Source organism: Diachasma alloeum, unplaced genomic scaffold, assembly GCF_001412515.2.
Source record: "Diachasma alloeum isolate Michigan unplaced genomic scaffold, Dall2.0 Dall_scaffold_00550, whole genome shotgun sequence".
Lineage (NCBI taxonomy): Eukaryota > Metazoa > Arthropoda > Insecta > Hymenoptera > Braconidae > Diachasma > Diachasma alloeum.
Genome location: NW_021680682.1, coordinates 22,813 through 44,170, shown reverse-complemented (window position 1 = coordinate 44,170; position 21,358 = coordinate 22,813). Strand labels below are relative to the sequence as shown.

Here is a 21,358-nt window from a genome sequence, read left to right as displayed (position 1 = left end):
CCAAGGACAAATAAAAAGGATACAAACTGGCAAAGATATAGAGAGGAGCAATCATTAAAGATTTAAGATGTGCCCAGCAACTACGAAAACAAAGGACATTTGGAGCATTCTGCTATATGCTCAGGAGAAACGATCAGGCGACCCTTTGAAAATAACTGTGATGTACGAATTCATAAAGGTATCAAGAGGGTGAGCTGGTGGAATAATATCTTGGCCAATCTGAGGAATCAAGTGAGGAAAGCATCGAACAAGGTGAAAAACTGCCACGTGGATTCACCTAGAAGACAGGCCATGGGAGAGCATAAGTGCCTCTAACTGAAAAAAATAAAGCTTTGGCAAAAACCAAAAGTGACGGTTGGAGAAACTTCAGCAGCAGAATGGAGAGTCAGTTTAAGGCCTCCAGGTTTGTAAAGTTACTCCAGGGAAGCGCCAACGTGCGATGTCTAGTCAAACCAGACGGCAGCTATATCTGAACATTCGAGGAGACTCTGTAAGTGCTGCTAGAAGAGCATTTTCCACGCTTTACGAGGACTGGGAGCGCACAATAGGAGCCCAGAAGGACTGAGGAAAGTTATAAACCACGGGACTGGACACTGGTAGTAAAAATAGTATATCCACAAAGGGTGCAATGGGCCATCCACTCATTTGAATCCCTAAAGGCACCTGGGCCGGATGGTATGTACCCGATTCTTCTGCAGATGGGGATGGATATTGCCCTTGAGTCGCTTACAAAAATACTCAGGACGAGTGTGGCACTGAGATCAGTGCTGGAGATATGGAGGGGGGGGGGGGCTTCAGGCCCACAACCATAACCTCCTTTGTCTTAAAAACTCTGGCGAGACTTATAGACAGAAACAGCAAAGGAACGCAACGCAACTATCACTAAAAATGTTATAATCGTGGAAAATTACTGAGTAAATGAATTACTTTAGACGGAAATTATTCGTTTTTTGTTCACATCAAACAGTGTAATTATTCTTATGGGAAAAAACGTGTTATTCTTATGAACAATGTTATTCCCGTGTTATTCGCGATGTTAACTGGGAGTGAGGCGGCGCTGATGCTTCAACATAGCCGACATAAAACGTTTCGAATGAAATCAGAAAAAGTGGTAGTAGGAGAAGCTTCGCATTGATATATACAATTGAGGCTTGTCTCTGATTCCATTAATTATGCTCTTCAATAATAAATGGATTTTTACTCCATTAATCCCCTTAGGACCTGAAAGTGTGAGTGAAAATTTTCAATTGTAAAATTTTATGTCAGCCATGGTGACAAGATCATAATTTCCTCTCCATCGTCAATTGATAACCTTGAAAATTTATAGTTCGTTAGTAACCAAAAGACCCGTTCTGGACATCAGGCCATCGTAATTGTCAATTTTTCGTCTACTGCGTTGCGTAAAATGAATGAATGAAGAAGGACACTCGGTTCGACTATCTTACTGAACACTATTTAATTCGTTGCATTGTTTTCTGTATTAAATCCAAGTTTTCTGTGTTTTGTAAATTAAATATTTTGTCTTATCTCTTTATTTATTTTCATTATTATTGTCAATTGGTCAATTCAATAGAGTCATTTTTCGAGGTTCCACGTAACTACCCTTGTGTAATGTTTGGGTAAATCTCTATTAGAGAAAAGTAATAAAAATTCGCCAAAAGCTATGAGCAGATGTGACGTATGTCTCATCTCCTCTCTCTCTTCCTTCTATTGTACGACCATGAGAGAGCATACACGTTAAATTGAACATTATAATAAATCCACCCACATCAGTATTCTAATTATTATATGGAGTTAGAATTATTCTTTATTCCTCTAACCCCAATCATCACACCTTGGATATCCTGTCCTAATTGTTTTTTCTTCTTGGATTTCTCATGGGTCTCCAAAGTCGAATCAATCTGAATCTATTAATCGAGTCTCGTATAATATATTAATCGTTCATTTACTCGATAGAGTCATTATTTATTGTCAATTTCTAGTAATTAGCTGGGGCCCAACAATTAGAATTGTCTATGAGTCTCGAAAACCTCTGACCCAAGGCTACGTCGAGTGTACTTCTTAATTATTTATAAAATTTATTATTTCCAAAAGAGGTATTGTGTCACCATCTTGTAAGCTTCAGCGCCGCCACTCGTCAATTTAACATCGCGAATACTTATGGAAAAAAGGCTCTTGGGGGCGTTTTAGAAAGCTGAAATTTTAAAAGGATTTTTTAAATTTATTTAAAGTCTTTTGAAGGAGCCGTACGTCAAAAACTCTGGAACAAAATTGATGAATACACAAGTATGATTGCATAATGCTGTATACAAGGCGGAATCAACGGCATGCAGGTTCAGGTGTCGGGAGGAATGGAGCCAGTCTAGGGCAATGCATGCCTACCGTGATATCCTGAAAAAGAAACCTCTGACCGGATAAACAGGAAATAGTAGATAAAAAAGGTTTTTAAGACCTATATTGCTGAAAGGGAAAACTAGGTAATCGTCAAAAGCATACCTAGCGCTAAAGTTATGCACTGGACACGGATGGCTCCAGCTATGGTGGCAGCTTTGGGGCAGGTTTATATGAACCAGGAGAGAATTACAAAGGCAGCTGGCCGATAGAGACTATAGCTACGGTTTTTCAAACAGAAGTGCTGGCCATCAAAAGCTGCGTAGAGCTTCTTACTGAACGACTGATAGCTGGTAAGGTATGACAGAGGAAGGTAATGTTAAGTGTCTCGCAATAGTATATTTCAGGACGAGTGCCATGGGGTGTTTCACTTGCGTGGAGTTGGCGTCCGAGCCAAAGGCGAGCCAATACCAATCCTCGGACGAGGAAAAGTGAAGGTTAGTACGGAAGAATATATTGACTTTTTCCTATCAAATATACAATAGAATCAGTGGAAACAAGCAGCGCAACAGGAACCATTTGACAGGTTACATATTACTGCTATGTATGTTTTTTTCTCCTATTTTCATTTCTACCAATTTCATTGGTAGTAGGTTTCCGAATGGATCTCAATGTATATTTTTAAAAAATGAACACATAAGGATTACCATCAATTCCCTCAATTTTCCTGGACACTCCATGAAGTTCCTAGAAATTTCTATCAATTTCATGAGTGACAATCCTAACTACAAGCCAAAGTTTCAAAAGGTTTCCCTGAGTTTTACCCATGCCATAATGCGCAAAAGTGAATTCCAACCAAGAAAAATAGAAAAATGTAAATATCTTTAAACTTTTTGGAAAATGATTGGAATTGTACACATATTTTATTAGATCTAGATCGATGACATCAAGACGGACATTTTGAAAAAAAAAAAGAACTGAAATCGGACCAATAGTTTTTGAGATATTGAGCAAAAGAGTTTCACATACAAAGTTGAATCTCTCCGAAACTAATGGTCTGATTCCGTTTGTCTACAATCCCAAACTTTGTTATCATAAGACCTAAAATCATGCCAAGTTTCAAGTTTCTATCTCGATTATTTTTTAAGTTATCATGCACACAAGCAATTTCAATGATTATTTTTCTCACTCGGATTTCAGCCAATCAGAGCGTAGTATTTGAGGCTGTCAAACAGTTTTATGTCTGAAATTTCTGAAAAATTTCCGACGAAAATTCGCTAGTAGCTTTTCAAAAGTTTTTCATCTTTCAACGCATTTCACGTTCAATATTCTGTGTGACAGATAAACAAAGAAGTGGATTGTAAATGTATGGCTGTGTAAATGTATCCGGATGCTGTTCACTGTACTCTGCTTGGCAGACATCCAAGCGGAAAAATGATTCGTCAAATACCACTCGTGCTTCAAAATTAATCGGATATTTTCCTTAAGCTTCCCTGCGTAGGAATGAGTGTGTCAAATTTGGCGAAAAAATCCCTCGTGCTTCGCACTCGGGATTTTGAACTTGCAAAATTTCTTTGCCATCAATAAATTGATGGTGGGCTTCCGAATGGTTTTTAGCGTAATAAAATTTGATTTCAACTTGATAATTCGATTTTTGCGTCTGCTAGAGACCGAACAACGATTTCGAGGTAAAACAAGGAGAAACGTTACGATACTTCCACAAACGAAAACATTAATCTCGCTCAGATTGAATATCCACAATGCCACACAAAAATTCTGCCTAATGATTAAAAAACTATACTTTTTCAGGGAAATTTCAAAGTGTTTTAACAAATATAATACGCTCTATCCCTGTGATAAGCACCCATATGCTGTAGTGTCTACAGGAAAATATTAAACTTTTTGATGGAATCGTTTATTACAAAAAGGCGAATATCTCCGAAACCACTCGATGGATCGCGCCCATCCGAAACACGAACCTTCAATATTATCAGAGCTATGATCGCACCAAATTTCAGCTTGCTATCTTCGTTTTTGCTCACGGTATCGTGCGTAGAAGAATAAAAAGAAACAAAACAAGCCGAATATTTTGAAAAAAAAAACATTGACATCGGTTGACTCGTTATTGAGATATTCAAGACATTAAGTTCACATGCAAAGTTGAATATCTCCGAAACTAATTGATTGATTGAGCCCATCTTCTATACCGATCCTTGCAATGATCAGAGACAGCTTCATACCAAATTTCAAGTCAATATCTGAATTGTTACTCAAGTTAGAGCGCGAACAAGGATTTCAAATCAAAAACGGCAAAATCTACATTTCTCCAAAACTTTGCATGAACGGGTATATATATTTCGATTAATTAAGATAGAGTACATCAAGCCGAATATTTTGAAAAAAAAATCATTGAGATCGGTTGACTCGTTATTGAGATATTCAAGATATTAGGTTTACATACAAAGTTGAATATCTCCGAAACTAATTGACCGATTGGGCCCATCTTCTATACTGGTTTTTGCGATGATAAGAGACAGCTTCATGCCAAATTTCAAGTCGATATCTCAATTTTTACTCAAGTTAGAGCGCGAACAAGGATTTCAAGTCAAAATTAGAAAAATTCAAATATCTCGAAAACTTTATATGAACGGGTATATATTTTTTGATTGATTTAGACAGAGTACATCCAGCTGAATATTTAAAAAAAAAATCATTGAGATCGGTTGACTCGTTATTGAGATATTCAAGACATTAGGTTTACATACAAAGTTGAATATCTCCGAAACTAATTGACCGATTGAGTCTATCTTCCATACAAATCCTTGCGATGATAAGAGACAGATTCATGCCAAATTTCAGGTCGATATCTCCATTTTTACTCAAGTTAGAGGGCGAACAAGGATTTCAAGTCAAGAACAGAAAAATCCAAATATCTCAAAAATTTTGTATGAACGGGTATATATGTTTTAATTAATTTAGATAGAGGACGTCATGCCGAATATTTTGAAAAGAAAAATATTGAAATCGGTTGGATATTTTCCGAGATATTTGCGAGGAAAGGTTGTGACAATGTGGGTAATCGTGTCCTCGATTGGACGTGTGGGGGATAAAATAAGAATAAACTGAATATTTAAAACATAAATTATCCTCACGGTGCGGTGTCAGTCTCGGAACGGGGCCAGTAGAGGTCAGGGCACACTCACGAATATTCTGCCTCGTTTCTCAGTCCACAGCAGCATTCCGGAGCAACAGAGAGATTTTCCTGAGATATCAACGACGTCGAACACCTGGGAACTTGAGTCAGTGGCCCCATCATCGCCTGGGAAGCTCCTCGGCTGCCAGGAAAATCACCGTAACCACGACACTGATCTCACTTGTCAAAATACCGGAGCTGAGAGGATTTGAGTTTGGCGCGAACTCAAGTGTAAAGCGCCAGAGGGCAGGAGCCTACGGAGCAGGTCATGAGCAGAGGCTCATGGTAAGGGAAAATCAGAGAGACCGCTCCTGATTGGTCAGCTGTCATGAGGCAGAGTGCGTGCACGTCTACGCCATATTCGAAAAAATCAGAGATCAACGCGGATTGGCGGACACCAGCCACCATAGTCAACTGCAGGTATAAGTCTGCTGCCTCTCAACAACCGGAGAGGGCACCACAATGCAGTGAGCTGTTACGTAGGTAACTAAACTCGTCTAGAGTCCCCACAGTAACTGCCATTTTTACTAAAACTAGCGGAAAATTTGAACGAGAGAACTAATTAAGAAATAAGATTAAGATAAGGAAAATGTAATATGTAAAATCACTTAATATTTGTAAATTATATTTTTGTCCTTTCTTATGGGGTTTTTGATTATATAGAGTTCTGGGAAAATCCAAACGTTCATGAGGCTCCTTTTTCTAAATATTCCCAACAGCTGCATTTTTCAGACCTTTTATCTTTTCCCGAAGTATTCAATATATTGTTCTTTTCCATTCCCAAACGCTATAAAATAAATCCAGTTTTTCATCAAGAGTTTTCTTTTCTCTTTCGAATCCCAGACCACCTACGAGGTACCCGTCTAGACCCTGGGACAATTCCCAGTCTTGTTAATAACTAGATGTTCAAATAATTTCCTCGAGAATTTTATTTTCTTTTTCGCGTCGCTTCTGTCTATCGTAAGGCCTATTCTTTGGAAAATATTCCAGTACGAGTTTTATTTCGTCTTTACATTTTTCTCTGTTAATCCGTGTCCGTCATAAAATTTCACTGGTTTTATTAGGGTTACAAATTTCCACTCGTGGGGAATCAGACCCTCAATAACTACCACTCGGGACAGCGCCAAAGCGTCGGGGGCCTCATTACCTGTAATTGGCATCACCCTTCAGTGGGCGAGATCAACCCCTACTACTACTCCCACTAGTCACCGCCCTTCATGTAGACCCAAAATTTGCTTTACTATGATTTGTTGAACCCCCTCTACTCGAGAAGATGTTGGCACCTCATGAATGTTTGATTGAACCCCAAAAAGGGAAAACTTATAATTTTTTGGCACTTCATTCTCAAGTTTGAAAGAATAAAGATCTCTTAAAATTACAAGTCTCGTGTAAACTTTAACTCTTGTGAGTTCTCAAGAACAAATATTTAAAATAAAAATATCCAAGTGTTCAAACATAAAAAAAGTGGTGTCCACGAATATTTTCGAATAAACTAAATTGTGTGTGATTAATATTGTGTGTGGTCATTTACTTAATTTTCCCGCACTTGGAGCAGAGTGCTTCAGCACTCCACGGGCAACCGAGTCCATTCCCTGAACTAAAATCTAGGGAGCCTGAAAAGGTACGCAACAGAGCCAATGAACGGAGCACGCTCATTGGTCGTTGCTGCGAGAATCGAGGACAAGAAAGAGACTCTCTCCGGAAATAGATCGCCCCAAGGGAACGAGGGAGAAATCCGGCGTGGTAGCGGCGCTCTGCGGAGCCATCTTTTCACCTGTAGATCTATTTTCGCATCTCGTGATGGTTTTGTTGATGTGTGTCTTTTCTTCGTGTTTTCTCGTCTTGGGAATCATCTCCAAGCCGAGAGGGAAGACCTGAGGGTACACCGGAGGACCAGGATAATTTCTGGAGAGGTCCAGAACTGAAAAATTTGGGAAAAACCCGTGGCGTCTAGGCGGCCAGGAGAACAAACCACGTGTCGAAGCGAGCCAGCGTTGAGTGAGTGAGTCAAGATATTTAATATCGTTGAAATTGCTGGCGCGCGTGGGCTTTATTTAGTATTTTGAGATTCTCAAAGGGTTCGAGGGCCTTTTGCCCGGCCCTTCGCATTGTAAAAACCGGATAATTGAGATTGTAGAGGGACGCTAGGACTTTCTGAGAATTCAAGGTTATCCGACGCAAGACGAGCACTGATATCGCACACGTGGGGTTTTTGAGGGTGAATTAGACCTTTAGGGTCCACGTGAAAGGTTCTGAAAGCCATCAGCCTTTCTCCGGAGAAAGTTAGTGGGGAAACTATTGTGATATTAGGGTTAATATTTGGGGAGAGAGAGGGCTGGGAGACGCAGGCGTCTCTTTTTAGTATTCTAGGATAATTCCATTTGCGAGAGATTCTGGAGGAGACATCCTCAGTCTGGGGACTAATTCGAATATTATTTTGTTTATTATTGACGGAGACAAACCGGTTTAGAGGAGTTAGGGGTGTGCAAGGAGTTGGGGATATTAGTGTTTCTGGGATTATTGGTGGGGTTGAGGGTTACAGTGATTCCCCACAGAGCCTGTGACCCTCGCAAGACATAGCCTCAGGCTTTTCTTGGTTTTGATTGTTAATTCGCACACATTCCTGCGTTCTCGAGATCCGCTATTATTGTATCGAGCCCCTAGATCCCGGTTCGAGCCGGTGCCTAGCATTGTTAGAGTACCAAAGACAATAAAATTCTCCAATTATTCACGGTTATTAATTATTGAGATTCCGGAGTTAGCCTTCCGACCGATTCTCGCAGAATAGGGGGAAAGTACCCGGGTTAGAGAGCTCGTTGCATAGGGCTTGACTCACCGGAGTCATTTTTGGGTAGAATTTTGGGAGTTTTTGAAACATTTGTTATTATTAGGATTAAGAGTTTTGATTATTTCTATTCTTGATCTCATCAAGAGCGGTCGAAATTATTATTTTTTTGATTGATCAATACTCCGAAAAACCGGAGGTCGTTTACTTTTGAGATTATTATTCTTATTATTCTTTTGGTATTTTCTTTTCTTTTCATTATTATTTTGAGTTCTTTTCTTAAATCGAGCGCGAAGTTATGTGCGTCTTTTTCTTTCGTTTTCTACTCACATTCGCATTTAATTTTGAAACATACGGAGTTTTCTTTATTATGTATTTTCTGGCTTATCAATTGGATGAATATACGCCGTTCTTGATTAATTGGCTTTGAGTTGAGTTCTTTCTTAGTTGTCATTATCGATCCCTCAACCTATTCCTAACCTCCAGTCTAATTTAAGTGGTTGACACGAGCCCTGGTGACAACAAATCGGTAAGCCAGGGCCTTGCACTCGTGTTCCGGAGACTGCGGAGCGAGAGAAACCATCGCAGGAGATCGTTGTTGGAGAAAAATCGAGTCAGTGGAATCTTGTGGAACAGGATTGATTCGAGTCGAGTCTTATTATCATTGGGGATTTTTCGGAATTTATTAGTTCAGTTCTAGAGTCACGTCGAGTGTCACGTATTTTGTCACAAGGTTAAAAAACGAATGGATATTGCTCAAAAACTAATGGACGGATCAAGCTGAAGTTTGACATCGAGTTAGTCTCAAGTTATACCAATTAACTGAAAAAATTTCAAACTTTTTGTAAAATTGGAACGTGTGAAAATCGAACGATAACAATGCTTCCATTCGGAAGTAAAAACGAGGATGAAACTACATTGCTTGAGGTGGAATGGTCTTTTTTCGATCCAATTGAATAGGTATCATGACGAGTATTTTGAAAAAAAAATTTGAATCCGTTGCATGGTTAAGGAGATATCAGCAAAAAACGATTTTTGAGGAATCGCTATATCTCAGGATCCGCTCACCCGACTGAGCTGAAATTTAGCACAAATTTGGCTATTAGTAGTACCAATTAGCAGCCAGAATTTCAGCGTCTTTGCTTCCATCGTTCTCGAGTTATAGGGACAGTTCTGGACAACCGGACATGAATGTGCACACAAATGCCTACACACATACGGACGTTTTTTAAAAACATCATTTTTTCACGTTTCATGACATTTCTAGGCATTTCCGCCGAAAATTAGAAAATCGAAAAAACTCATGATTATAAAGCTTCCATTTGGAAGCAAAAACAGGTAGAATTTTTCAATAGAATACCAATAGAAATCCTATCGAAACCCCGTAGAATTCTAGGGAATTCCAGTAGAATTTTCTAGCGAATTCGCTAGGTTTTCTAATGAATTTTTTCATGAGTGTATTTCTGTATAAAACAGGAGATTTCTAGAGTATCAGAGATTCTACGGTTCAATTAATGACATTCCGTATGAAGGAAGATTTTCGGCTTGAAATTCTTCGTTCAAATTCAACAGGTTCGAAAATTCTTTAAAAAAAAATAAAACATCGATTGTCAAAAATCATGGTTATTTTTCTCACTCACTTCAATTTCATCACAAAACTCAAAAAATAAAACTTTAAACGTTGTTTTTAGCCTGTTCTCCACTTTTGGCCCTAGATCTGATAATTTTTTTTTTCAAAGCACTCATGAAACCCAGCGCAGACTCTACACTGGTCTGGGAGAACATCAGAGCACTGGAAACCTAGTGAAGAAAAACAAGGTTACCTTGTCTTGGGTCCGGGCCATGAAAGCATCCGTGGCAATGAGACAGCGGATAAGCTGGCTAAGAAAGGGACAGAAATTGCAATAAAATCTGTCAGTAGGCGCCCTTTTGCCCATGGTATAAGCCGAATTAAGGACAAGCTCCAGACGGATCCCAATAACCGATGGAAGAACACTAAGGCTTGCAAACAAGCTAGAGCAACGATGTCTGGGCCTAACAGCAAGAGAGTTGAACAATTACTGACTATCCGTAGCCATAATAATAAATATTTACCGACCATAGTTAGAGACAAACTTAGTACAATCATCAGACTCCCCATTGAACATGGACAGTTCAAGGCACATTGCAAGAAGATGAGCATAGGCAATGACGACCTATGCAGATTTTGCAATGAAACAAAAGAGGACAGTTGGTACATTCTGTGTTGTTACACTACTGGGGAATTGGTTTCCCCTCATTGGATCAGCTCGCATGCAAAGTTGTGGAAAAATTGAGACTGGCCATCAAGTTACAATAATTTGGGATAAATTCGGGGGGCATCAGGGAGGCTGGCCGGTCCATCCCCCTCCACTTGCCTAACTTATGATGAGAAGAAGAAAAATTGAATAAAATGTGGGGACCACCATGAAATGGACATTTTAAACTTTCTTTTTGACATTATTAGTACTGCATAATTTGAATTGAAAAATTTAGTTTTGAAGGAGAAAATAAAATTCAGTTGAATTCAATTGATTCAATTGAAACTGTTATATCTCTGTTAATTATTGAGTTATCAAGCTCCATCATCAGTGTTAATTTTTCTTCTTTTTGCTTCCGAATGGAAGCATTGCAATCGTCCGATTTTTACATTTTCTAATTTTGCTTGGAAATGATACAGAATGGTCTGAAACGTAAAAATACGAAGTTTGGGGACCATGTTTGTGCGTGACACTGTCCAGTCGGTGGTCATTTTTTCGTAAATTTAATAATTAAACGGGAAAAATCATTCCAAAAAGCTTTCAGAAAATCACTCTAAAAACTCGGCTTCGCCTCGTCCCCCGAAACATACCTCGTGCTACGACCTGAACGCAGTCTGGAAAAGCCTCGGATTTCAGCCTTATGACATAAGATACTATTTCGCACCAACATTAGGGACAAAAACATATTGCAACCAAGTTTTGAAATGTTCTGAAAAAAATAATAGAACAAATGAACGTTATCGTTGGAGCGACGTCATCATTACGGAAAAATAAGAAACGAAGTATTAGACGAATCAACACAGTCTCATACCTGAAGTCAGTTTCCCAGATTTGGATACATCTACGTATACATTATCCGGACGAAACAGTTTTTCCTCTACTCTGGGACCGAAATGACCGCTTGGTTCTTTCAAAACTAAAAAGAGTGAAGAGAGGAGTTTCCCTTCGGCTGATATAGTTGGTTGAATAGCATAACTATGTGTCGTCGATGTTAGGGATTGGACGACACATTGTACTTGTTTTTCAACTTCTTCAGCTAAAGTTCTGCCAGAATGCATTTCAATTTGAAATCTGCTTTGATCAGAATTATATATATTTGATAAACCGCGCATTGCAATTCGTTGTTTCACATGAACAAACTTCCGATTTTTCCTCTAGAACTTGACGGTCTTTGATTGCTGTCGATATAATAATTTTATTGATTTTCCTCGAGACAATACGATGTGCTTTTTTAAATGCTCGTATCCACTTGTCGGATGCTTCAAAGCGAAAATCCTCACTACCTATATCTTTTTGGGCTTGTAATGCCCGTTGTCGTAGGTCACAATCGTGTACGATCATTCCAGCATTGACAGCAGATTTGAAATTTTGTAGTGTGTATTTACAAATCCGATCAAGTTTATCTTTATAGCCTCCCCCCTTATTAATGTTATGTGCCCAGCGTCTCAACTGCCGTATTGAAGTTACTTTTCGAAATTTCTGCTTGACAGATTCTAAGCTTAAATTTTTTTTCTTCTTACCACTCCGCCAATATGCAACAGCTCTAGATTCGTAATCGTAAGACAAATTCTCCTCATCTTTAGTACAGGTATCAGGGTCTATCGACGGTTCATGAAGGTTATCCGCGTATTTTTTGTCTTCGACTATCTCCATGTCCCAGTCTTTGTAAGGTTCCTCAAAATTTAAAGAATCTTTCACCGTCACTTCGACGCCAGAATACTCATTCATTGCATGTGATAAAACTTCCTCAATGCTATTTTTCAATTGGATTTCTTCATTACTTATAGGTGATTCCCGAATATTCATCGCTTGAAATGTTGTCAGCAGTAATTGAATAACGATCATAGGATTGACTCTCATTTCTGTGTAATAATTATCTAAATGTCTCTCAAAAATAATTTTCCGTCCTTGTTCTAACTATATTTAAATTTTCACGGTATACACGATATACACAACAGTTCCATATCTGGTGTTTCGAAAGTGTCAAACTGAACTAACGATGATAATCACAAGAAAAGACCGGCTGGGTACGAGAGTGTATTCCTTATGCTTTCTTTTATTAGACTGACCATACTTTTATCGTCAAGACCTGATAGCAGAGAAAAATATGTCTGGATAGAGCATACGCCCACCGCGGTTTAATCCCGAAAATGAAATGTACAAAAATAACTCTGTCGATTAAGACTAATCCAAAGTCGTAAAGCACAAATATTACGGTTATTGGTATTGTTATATATAATTTCATTATTTATATAATCATATCACATAAATGATTACAGATAAGAAGAAAGGCTTCAAACCAAAGATGGCTGACATGCAGCAATACACACATCTGGCCTTGTATCGTTTTTCGCATATTACGATAGAGCAAGAGTTATCATGGGAAGAGTAAAGCGGACCGCGCCAGCATTTGTGCGAGGTGTCGGCGCACTCCGATGCATTGATCAACAAACTTGATGGTTACAGACAGAAATGAATCAAATTAAAAACATTCCTCATCAAACTAGTCATATAATTTTTCCTTTAAATTTTTTCCCCACATCTAGCCGTTAATGAGACATGAACACTCTTAGGGTTCATAATAGGGAAGATTAGTTACAACGTTTTCGTTTATTATAATTTTGCGAGTAAGCGATCCGAGATACGAAAAAAAGTTCGCATCAATATTGTGGCCCAAAAAGACGGTTATCCCAATTTGCATCAGCGTTCCACTTTATCTCCCCCCCCCCATTTCACCCTTTTTGAACCTAACAACACCATTATTCATTATTTACTTTAAGAATTGTGATCGCCCAAGAAGAAATCCAATATTCAACTGGTAATGAATTAAGTTAAATTCGAGGGTGGTGTACCCCCTACACCACTTTTTTCGAAAAAAGTAAAAACCCGTATTTTTGACGTTTGCTCGCTCGTTTAATAGCCATTCATACTATTGAAATACGAGCGTTATTTTTTTTCACAAAATTGTTTTGGATTTGAACCCCTATCATTTTTTTGGAATTGACCCTATTCAAATGCAACAAAAGCCATTTTTCATCATTTTTCTTAAAGATTATCATGCATTTGGTTAAAGTGGCTGTAGTGGTCACGCGAGGAGTGTGTGGCTCCGGCGGTCATCCAAGCCGAGCAGCGTTCAGTCTGCCCAGTACTCGGATGGGTGTCCGCTTAGGCACACCTAACCGCCTTAGGACTACAGTCGCTAGGCACGAATGTAGAGAACCACTGTACCCATTGAGTCAGTGTGACCAATGGACACAGTGGAATCCCTGCATTATCGGTCGGCTGCATGACTGAGGTTTTCCATGGTTTCCCTGGCAGTTCAATCCTGAATGGGGTGCAGTTGGGGATAAAGTAAGTCGGCCCATGGTAACGCAGATAGGGAAGGGAACAAAATGTAAAAACCCGAGAGAGTATGCATGTCGAACCAAAAATAAAAATATCATGCATTTGGTTTCGTTCTAAAATTTTGAATGCCAATATATGAAACCGTCAATGGTCCTGAAAACCTGTCTATTTCGGAGCTTGGTTTCGCCCCCTAAAAATCTTTATCCGCAGAAAAAAAATACGTATACTTTAGATTTTGATGGGGAATAACATATTTCAAGCTCATCGAAATCGGTGAGGGACACTCGGGACGGTTTCCTTATCAATAGAATATAGTACAGCCGCATGGCTGCAGTCGCCTACTTGTTACTTGCATTTTACAATGAAAAAATGAAAATAATGGCAGAAACTTGGAGCCAATATTTTATATTGGTATTTGGTGGAATCACTCATTTGTTATACATATTTTGATTCATTGAGATGAATTCATCGAGATGAATATAAAAAAAAAACAGAATAGAGATTTTGAATGAAGATTTACATACAATGTTAAATGTCTGACATGCTTCCGAGACTGACCACCCAATTGTGCGAATGTAAACCGTTGTAATTATAAGAGAAAGCTACATGTCAAATTTCAAATTCATACCTGGATTTATGTTAATATTTCGAAAGTTAGAATGCGTACAAGGAAATTGAAGTCGAAAACTGAAAAATGGAAATATCTCGAAAACTTTGTATAAACGGCTATCCATATGCTGGGTAATTGAGATAGAAGACGCAGAGGCGAATATTTTGAATGAATGGTTATTAATATTGGTTGAGTGGTTTTCGAGATAGTTACGGAGATCTGAAAGCAAATCGATATTTCTCCAAAACCGATGAACTGATCAAGTTAAAATTTTTCAGAGAATTAGTTTAAATGAATATTACCTATCTGAAAAAATTTCTAATTGTTTGGAATTATTTAAGCGATTTAGTGAGTAAAAAATTAATCTCCAAAACCTCCGAAACCACCAGACCGTCATCCGTCAATACGAACATTGCCACCAAACTTTAAATTTTTACACGGAGAGAATTAAATAGTAGACATTGCTATGTCAGTTTCCGACCATGGTAGATGTTACCATGGCTTAGTAAGCATTACCATGGACATGGTAAATGTTACCATGTTCCATAGTAACGGTTACTATGGAGCATAGTAAACTCTTCCATGGTAATAGCTACTATGGACAAAGGAATAATTACCATGTTACATAGTAGAGTTTACCACGTAACATAGTAGAATTTACCATGTAACATGGTAAATCCTACTATGTTACATGGTAAATTCTACTGTGTTACATGGTAAGTCCTACTATGTTACATGGTAAATCCTACTATGTTACAGAGGATGTTCCTGCATTGGAAAATATGTGGGACGTTTTCAGTCAGGCTTATGCTAGACTTAAAATATCCCAAGGTCATCAACTATTGATCTTGAATTGTTTATACATTGATGACTTTTTACTTATGTATGAAAAAGAAGAATTAGTGCAAAAAAATTCATTGTTTATTGTTAATTTTTGTTCTAAGATGAAAGAAAAACGCTTCAAATCGAAAAATGGTCTAGTGTCCTCAATTTTAAAGCTAAACAAATTTTTTTCTCCAAAATTTTCAAACAATATGTAGAATAAGAATTAAGAATCGTTTTTTCACAAATAGAGCTGGCGAAACCATCTTCCGCAAACTCAATTTCAATTTTTCTTTCCGTTATTTTCAACTCAGAGTACTCTTTTTGACGTCTCAACTTTGCAGACTGGGGGTCAGCGAATTTCAGATTTTTGCGGACCTCCAGTCTGAAAATTTGAGGGGTCAAAAAGAGTAGTCCAAGTCGAAGATAACGAAAAAAAAAATTGGAATAAAAGTTGCGGAAGATGGTTTCGCCAGCTCTATTTGTGACTTTCGATGCTCTAAGACCCATAAAAATTATTTCATTCGAAAGAGTGAAAAATTTACTTCAAAAGTTGTATCAAACATTTTTTTTTCAGACCAACCCCTCTTACACTAATTATCAAAAAACGCGAAAAACCGAAAAAATTGATATTTGCATGAAATTTTGGAAAACAAATTTTTTTGAGTGTGGGTTTCACTTCATTTCAATGGATATTAACCATTCATGAAAGAAAAAACGGGTCGAAAATTTTGAGGTACAAAAGCGCACCGGGTATTTGTAGAACATATGACTTAAAATCTTCAACGCATGAACAATTCCAATAGGTCACGATTCCATTGCATAGTTGGGAGGAAAAAGTCAATTTCTGTTTGAATTTTTCTCTTGACATTTTTTTTCTGTTGAAATTTTTTGGCTCAGATTTTCCAAGTTTTTTCCACTCGGATTCTATAATGCAAAATGGAACGCAATAGAACTGGAGAAACTTGGAAAATTTGTGCCCAATAATTTTAATAGGAGAAATGTAAAGGAAAAAGTTCCAACAGAAATTGAAAATCTTTTGACTCCTTGCTTTCAAATATCCAATAGAATTGGCGTAAAATATAGATAGATTTTCCGATAGAATTGAAATAGAGATCCTATAGGAATCCCATAGGATTCCTATAGAATTTTGATAGAATTTCATAGCGAATTCGCTAGGCTTCCTATTGGATTTATTGATACGTGTAAATATGTACATATATATGCGTACGTATGTATGTATTACTTTGGAAAACAAAATTGGGAAAGAATGTATTAATCTTGATTTACTGATTTACAACAGATATTATCTTCCCTCTTCTAACACAACCCCTCAAAAGGAAGCAATATAGAAACGTATAGAAATTATGGTGAATGACTCGAGATTTCTAGAATTTAATGAAAAATGGATAGAATGTCCTAGAATTTCCGGGACTGCTCGAGAATTCAGGCACTTTCTGTAAATTTGGGAAAAATCCAAGGAGTTCCTAGGAATTTTGAGGCAATTCAGAGAATTTTTAGGAATTCGGAGGGGATATAAGAAAATCCTAGGAATTTCGAGAAAATTTAGAAATTTCCTATAAGTTTCGAGCCAATTCAGAAAGTTTCCAGAAAATTCGATAAATTTCACAGTTTTCGCTGTGTATCATCGGAACATTTGCTATGTACATAGTAGGATTTACCATGTAACATAGTAGGATCTACCATGTTAGCATAGTAGGATTCACCATGTTAACATAGTAGGATTTACCATGTAACATAGTAGAGTTTACCATGTAACATAGTAGAGTTTACCATGTAACATAGTAGAATTTACCATGTAACATAATAGGATTTACCATGTAACATAGTAGGATCTACCATGTTAACATAGTAGGATTTACCATGTTACATGGTAAATTCTCCTATGTTACATGGTAATCTTTCCCATGGACATACTAATTATTACCATGAACATGGTAATTTCTACCATGTCCGACATAGTAAAGTGATCCATGGTCCATGGCAGTGTTTCCCATGCGACATAGCAGAGATTACCATGTTTGATCAGTCAAAAACCCGTTTACTATGTCAACATGGTAATCTCTACCATGGGCATGGTAAATTTTACTATTTAATTCTCTCCGTGTACGTCTCAGACAATTCTGTCTTTCATGTCATTTACGAGCAAAATCAGAAAATGAGAAAATCGACCGATTGCGATGCTTGTATTTGGAAGCGACAATGCACAGAAAGAAGAAATTCATTAGATTTAACGGAAATGTGGATGATTGCAATTATTCATTGGAAGATAATGTAGATTTTTCAAACTAAGCTAACAAACAATGAGAGTTGACTACATTGATTTTATATTTTCACTAGGGAATTAAAAATTCATTTTTTTCTATCTCCTATTCATTTTTATAATTAGCATAATTGAAGTAACAAACCGTGAATTAATTACAGGAAACTTGGAAGTTTTAGATTCCCATCTTCTAGGACTGTTTGGTGGTAAACTTCTTGTCTCAATACTATTCTCTGAATAATCCTTATCACTATCAGAGCTTTTAGAATCACTCCATGTGCTCCAGCTCTTAGCATTTGCCGAGCATATCTCCCGATTCCTGAACGTCTTCATGGACTTGTCTTCACTCTTGCACCTAGAGGATAAAAATCAAACCAAAATTGAAAACAATAAAAAAACATTGAGAAACCTGCATTGTTTGTAGAATATATCCTTTTGATAATTCATCGAAAAATACCAGCCGCCATACAGTTACAAAAAGAGGGACGAAAAAAATTAGTGCGGAAAATAAATTTGAAATAAATTAAGCGAACCACTAAAAAAATAATCCAGTTATAATTACTGGAAGTTGGAGTTTCTCCTCGTCAAAAAACATTTTTAGAAAAATTTTTCAATATGGATTTCTTCTAGCATTCAACAAATAAATTAAACAAGTAAATAAATGAGAAACGTACCTGTAAGTAAGCAAATCCTGGTCCTCAGCCAACCCGGCAAAATTTCCACATCGAAAGATAACAGGACTATCAGTCCTCGAGTCCTCCAGATGACACTTCTTCCCCATCAACTTCAGCTCATTGTTCTCATGATTCTTCCACTTTTCATCACATTTGAATTTCTCGACTCCAAGAGAGTCCAAAGTCTTTTCATCATCAGCTCTCCTCTTATCACCATTATTAATTGTTCTATTATCCTCACCCAAACAATTCGTTAAGTTCTGGAGTAGCAATCTCTGTTTCCTCTTCAAGTAATCCAACTTCTGTCTAAATTGCTCATTTGAGAGATGATGAATTTGTCCGTAATCAGGAATGCTCTCGATGAAATCAATAAAACTTTCTACATTACTCTCGTCCGAACTCCCAGGGTCAGTGCGATTTGAGTCTCTATGACTGGATGGTGACGCAAAATTGATTCGACGACTTTTGTACTCTTCGGTGCGTTTCGAGACTCCGTCCATTGTTGGACGTTCGTAGGAGGGTGTTGGCTGTCTGCTGTATGGGTCCACTGGGACTTTCACACATGAGTTGATGAATGAAGACCCTCTGTGTTCCATTCTCACTTTATCAATGGCTACTTCTACGTGGTCATCTAATTGATGGAACTTTATTAAAAATGATAAGAATTATAAATTAATGTTCAATGTTAGGGGACGGTGGGGCAAAATGATACATGGGGGGAAATGAAACAGTCGAAAAATGACTCACGCAAAACCTAGCGAATTCGCTAGAAAATTCGGTTGGAATTCTATAGGAATTCTATGGTGTTTCTATAGGATTTCGATTGGAATTCTATTGAAAAATTCAATTTGTTTTTTGCGCTGATTCTATTGGATATTTGATTTTAAAAAGTCAAGAGATTTCGAATTTCTGTTTGAATTGTTCCCTTAGATTTTTTCTATTAGAAAATTGATGCCCAAGGATTCTTGTTGAAAAATTCTCAAGGGAAAAATTCAAACAGAAATTCGAAATCTATGTATTGACTTTTTCTTGTCGAATATCGAATAGAACCAGCGCAAAAAACAAATAGAATTTTTTAATAGAAACTCTATAGAATTCCAAATTCGAATTCCAGAATTCGAATGTTTTCATACGTGCTGTTTGACGTAATTCAAGCAAAAAAAAATTTTTTTGTCAATTTTTTTTGTATTAACTTTTTTTTATTATTGGGAGTACTGATGGGAATATTAGGGGGGGGGGTAAAATGGACCGTGTGGGTAAAATGGACCCCCTATTTTCTTGAGTGATAGTGAGGGTAAAATGGACCCCCGTTTTTTTTTTCTCTTGATTCATTATTTTTGTCAATCAGGAATAAATATATAATAGACATTATTGCTGAAAGAATTTTCATTAAACTGCCGCACTGGTAGGAGGTAGGAGGATTTCTGCGCGCGAATAATTGAAAATATTAATAAGAGTCTCAATTCTTTTTTAGGTATGAAATTTTTAATAAGTGAATAATAACAAACAAGTATTTCTCCAGATCTATTTAACATGATTTGTACGAAATGCAGGTAAATTTTTTTCTGTAATTTCGACGAGGAACTCCAGAACATGAAGCGTGAGCCCACTGTTGACAATTGTCACACTGTATCCAGATTCCGCGTTTTGACTCAGAAAATAATTTATTGCAATAAATGCATTCGGCATCTTTTTCTTCATCTTTATTTTGAATCTTCTTCTTTTTTGTTGGATTTTCGTGTTTCCGATCTTCCAAATTCATGGCCAAATTCCTTTGATATTTGTCAGAGGTGATCACGGTGGTCTTCCCACGAGGGCGTCCTTTGCGTGGTTTTATTGGACTGATTTTCTTGACTGGTATCGGCAATATCTCTTCTGGTTGCACCTTCAACCGCCTCGTCTTACGAGCCTGCATCTCGACCAACATTGACCTGCCAGTATGAATTCCTCCTGATTGGTCTTCTGCCTCCTCCTCTTCTTCTTCCTCAGAGCTATCAATGATAATCGGACAATTAGTTCTCCTTCTTGGCCTTGAAAGAAGTAGGGAAGGCTGACTCGGGAAAGCAGAAGAATTATGTCTCATTGATGATGGTAGATCTCTTGAAGAGCAATGGGCGACGGGTTCAGATTCTGAAAGAGTTTCAGTCTCATCACCCGACTCTTGTGTCTCTTCATCGGACTTATCTTCATCGCAATCAGACAATGGTTGGAATGGACTGAGAGGACTTGATGGAGCATTGAACGCGACAGACAATCCACTGAATGATCGGTAAAGCATCTCCTCGTCAATGGTTGCGTCAGGCTCAGATTCTGATGGTGGAGGAACTAAATCTGGTAGAGGTCTATCGGTGACTAGAGAAGGTGCATAATCAGCATCGGAGAATACGTCTGGATTAAATGGAAGAATCCGTACACAACGAAATCCATTTTTGATATTCTCTTTTGTAGCTGCTTGTAGAAAAGCTCGGGACAAAAGTGGGGCAATTTTGTTCTCCGTCACAGCACATCCAGGATTAGCTCGCATCCATTCATTAAGTTCCTGGGTGTAGAAGGTTGATAAGGGCTTCATCACGCTCACGTCCAACGGTTGAAGTCTGTGAGTACAATGTGGTGGGAAGCAAATAATCGTAACAAAGTGACTTCGTGCATAGTCAATAGCTGGCAGATTTTTTGTGTGCTGGACAGCTCCATCGAGGAGAAGCAACACAGGACTATCGTCTGTTGGCTGAGTTTTGTCCACAAAATCGACTAGTCATTCGTGGAAAAGCTCGGTATTGATCCACCCTGATGGATTTGCTCTCCCCCAAGTACCTTCTACAGCTCCTTCTAACAATTTTTCCTTCATTCTTTTCCGAGGAAATATTAATAATGGTGGTAATGCCTCCCCTGCTGCGGAAACACAAAGTTCAGCAGTGATGTGTCGACCTCTGTCACTTGATATGACTTTCCCAACTTGGCGTTTGCCCTTTCTACTCAGAATCTTTGCGTGAGTCTTTGAATTGACACTATCAGCAGTTTCATCCACATTGTAGATC

General features: G+C 37.9%; 1 protein-coding gene across 4 annotated transcripts in view; it reads right to left on the bottom strand.

Moving 5' to 3' along the window:
- LOC107043170 (protein FAM161A) overlaps positions 1 to 21,358 on the bottom strand; it is a 78,895-nt gene that overhangs the window by 53,827 nt on the left and 3,710 nt on the right. For all 4 annotated transcript variants that reach the window (XM_015264519.1, XM_015264518.1, XM_015264520.1 and 1 more), the window contains 2 exons: positions 18,324 to 18,967; positions 17,795 to 18,004 (listed from right to left, as the gene is read on the bottom strand). In XM_015264519.1, coding sequence (XP_015120005.1) covers positions 17,795 to 18,004; positions 18,324 to 18,919 — 806 coding nt within the window. In that variant the 5' untranslated portion in view covers positions 18,920 to 18,967. The remainder of the gene's footprint in view (positions 1 to 17,794; positions 18,005 to 18,323; positions 18,968 to 21,358) is intronic.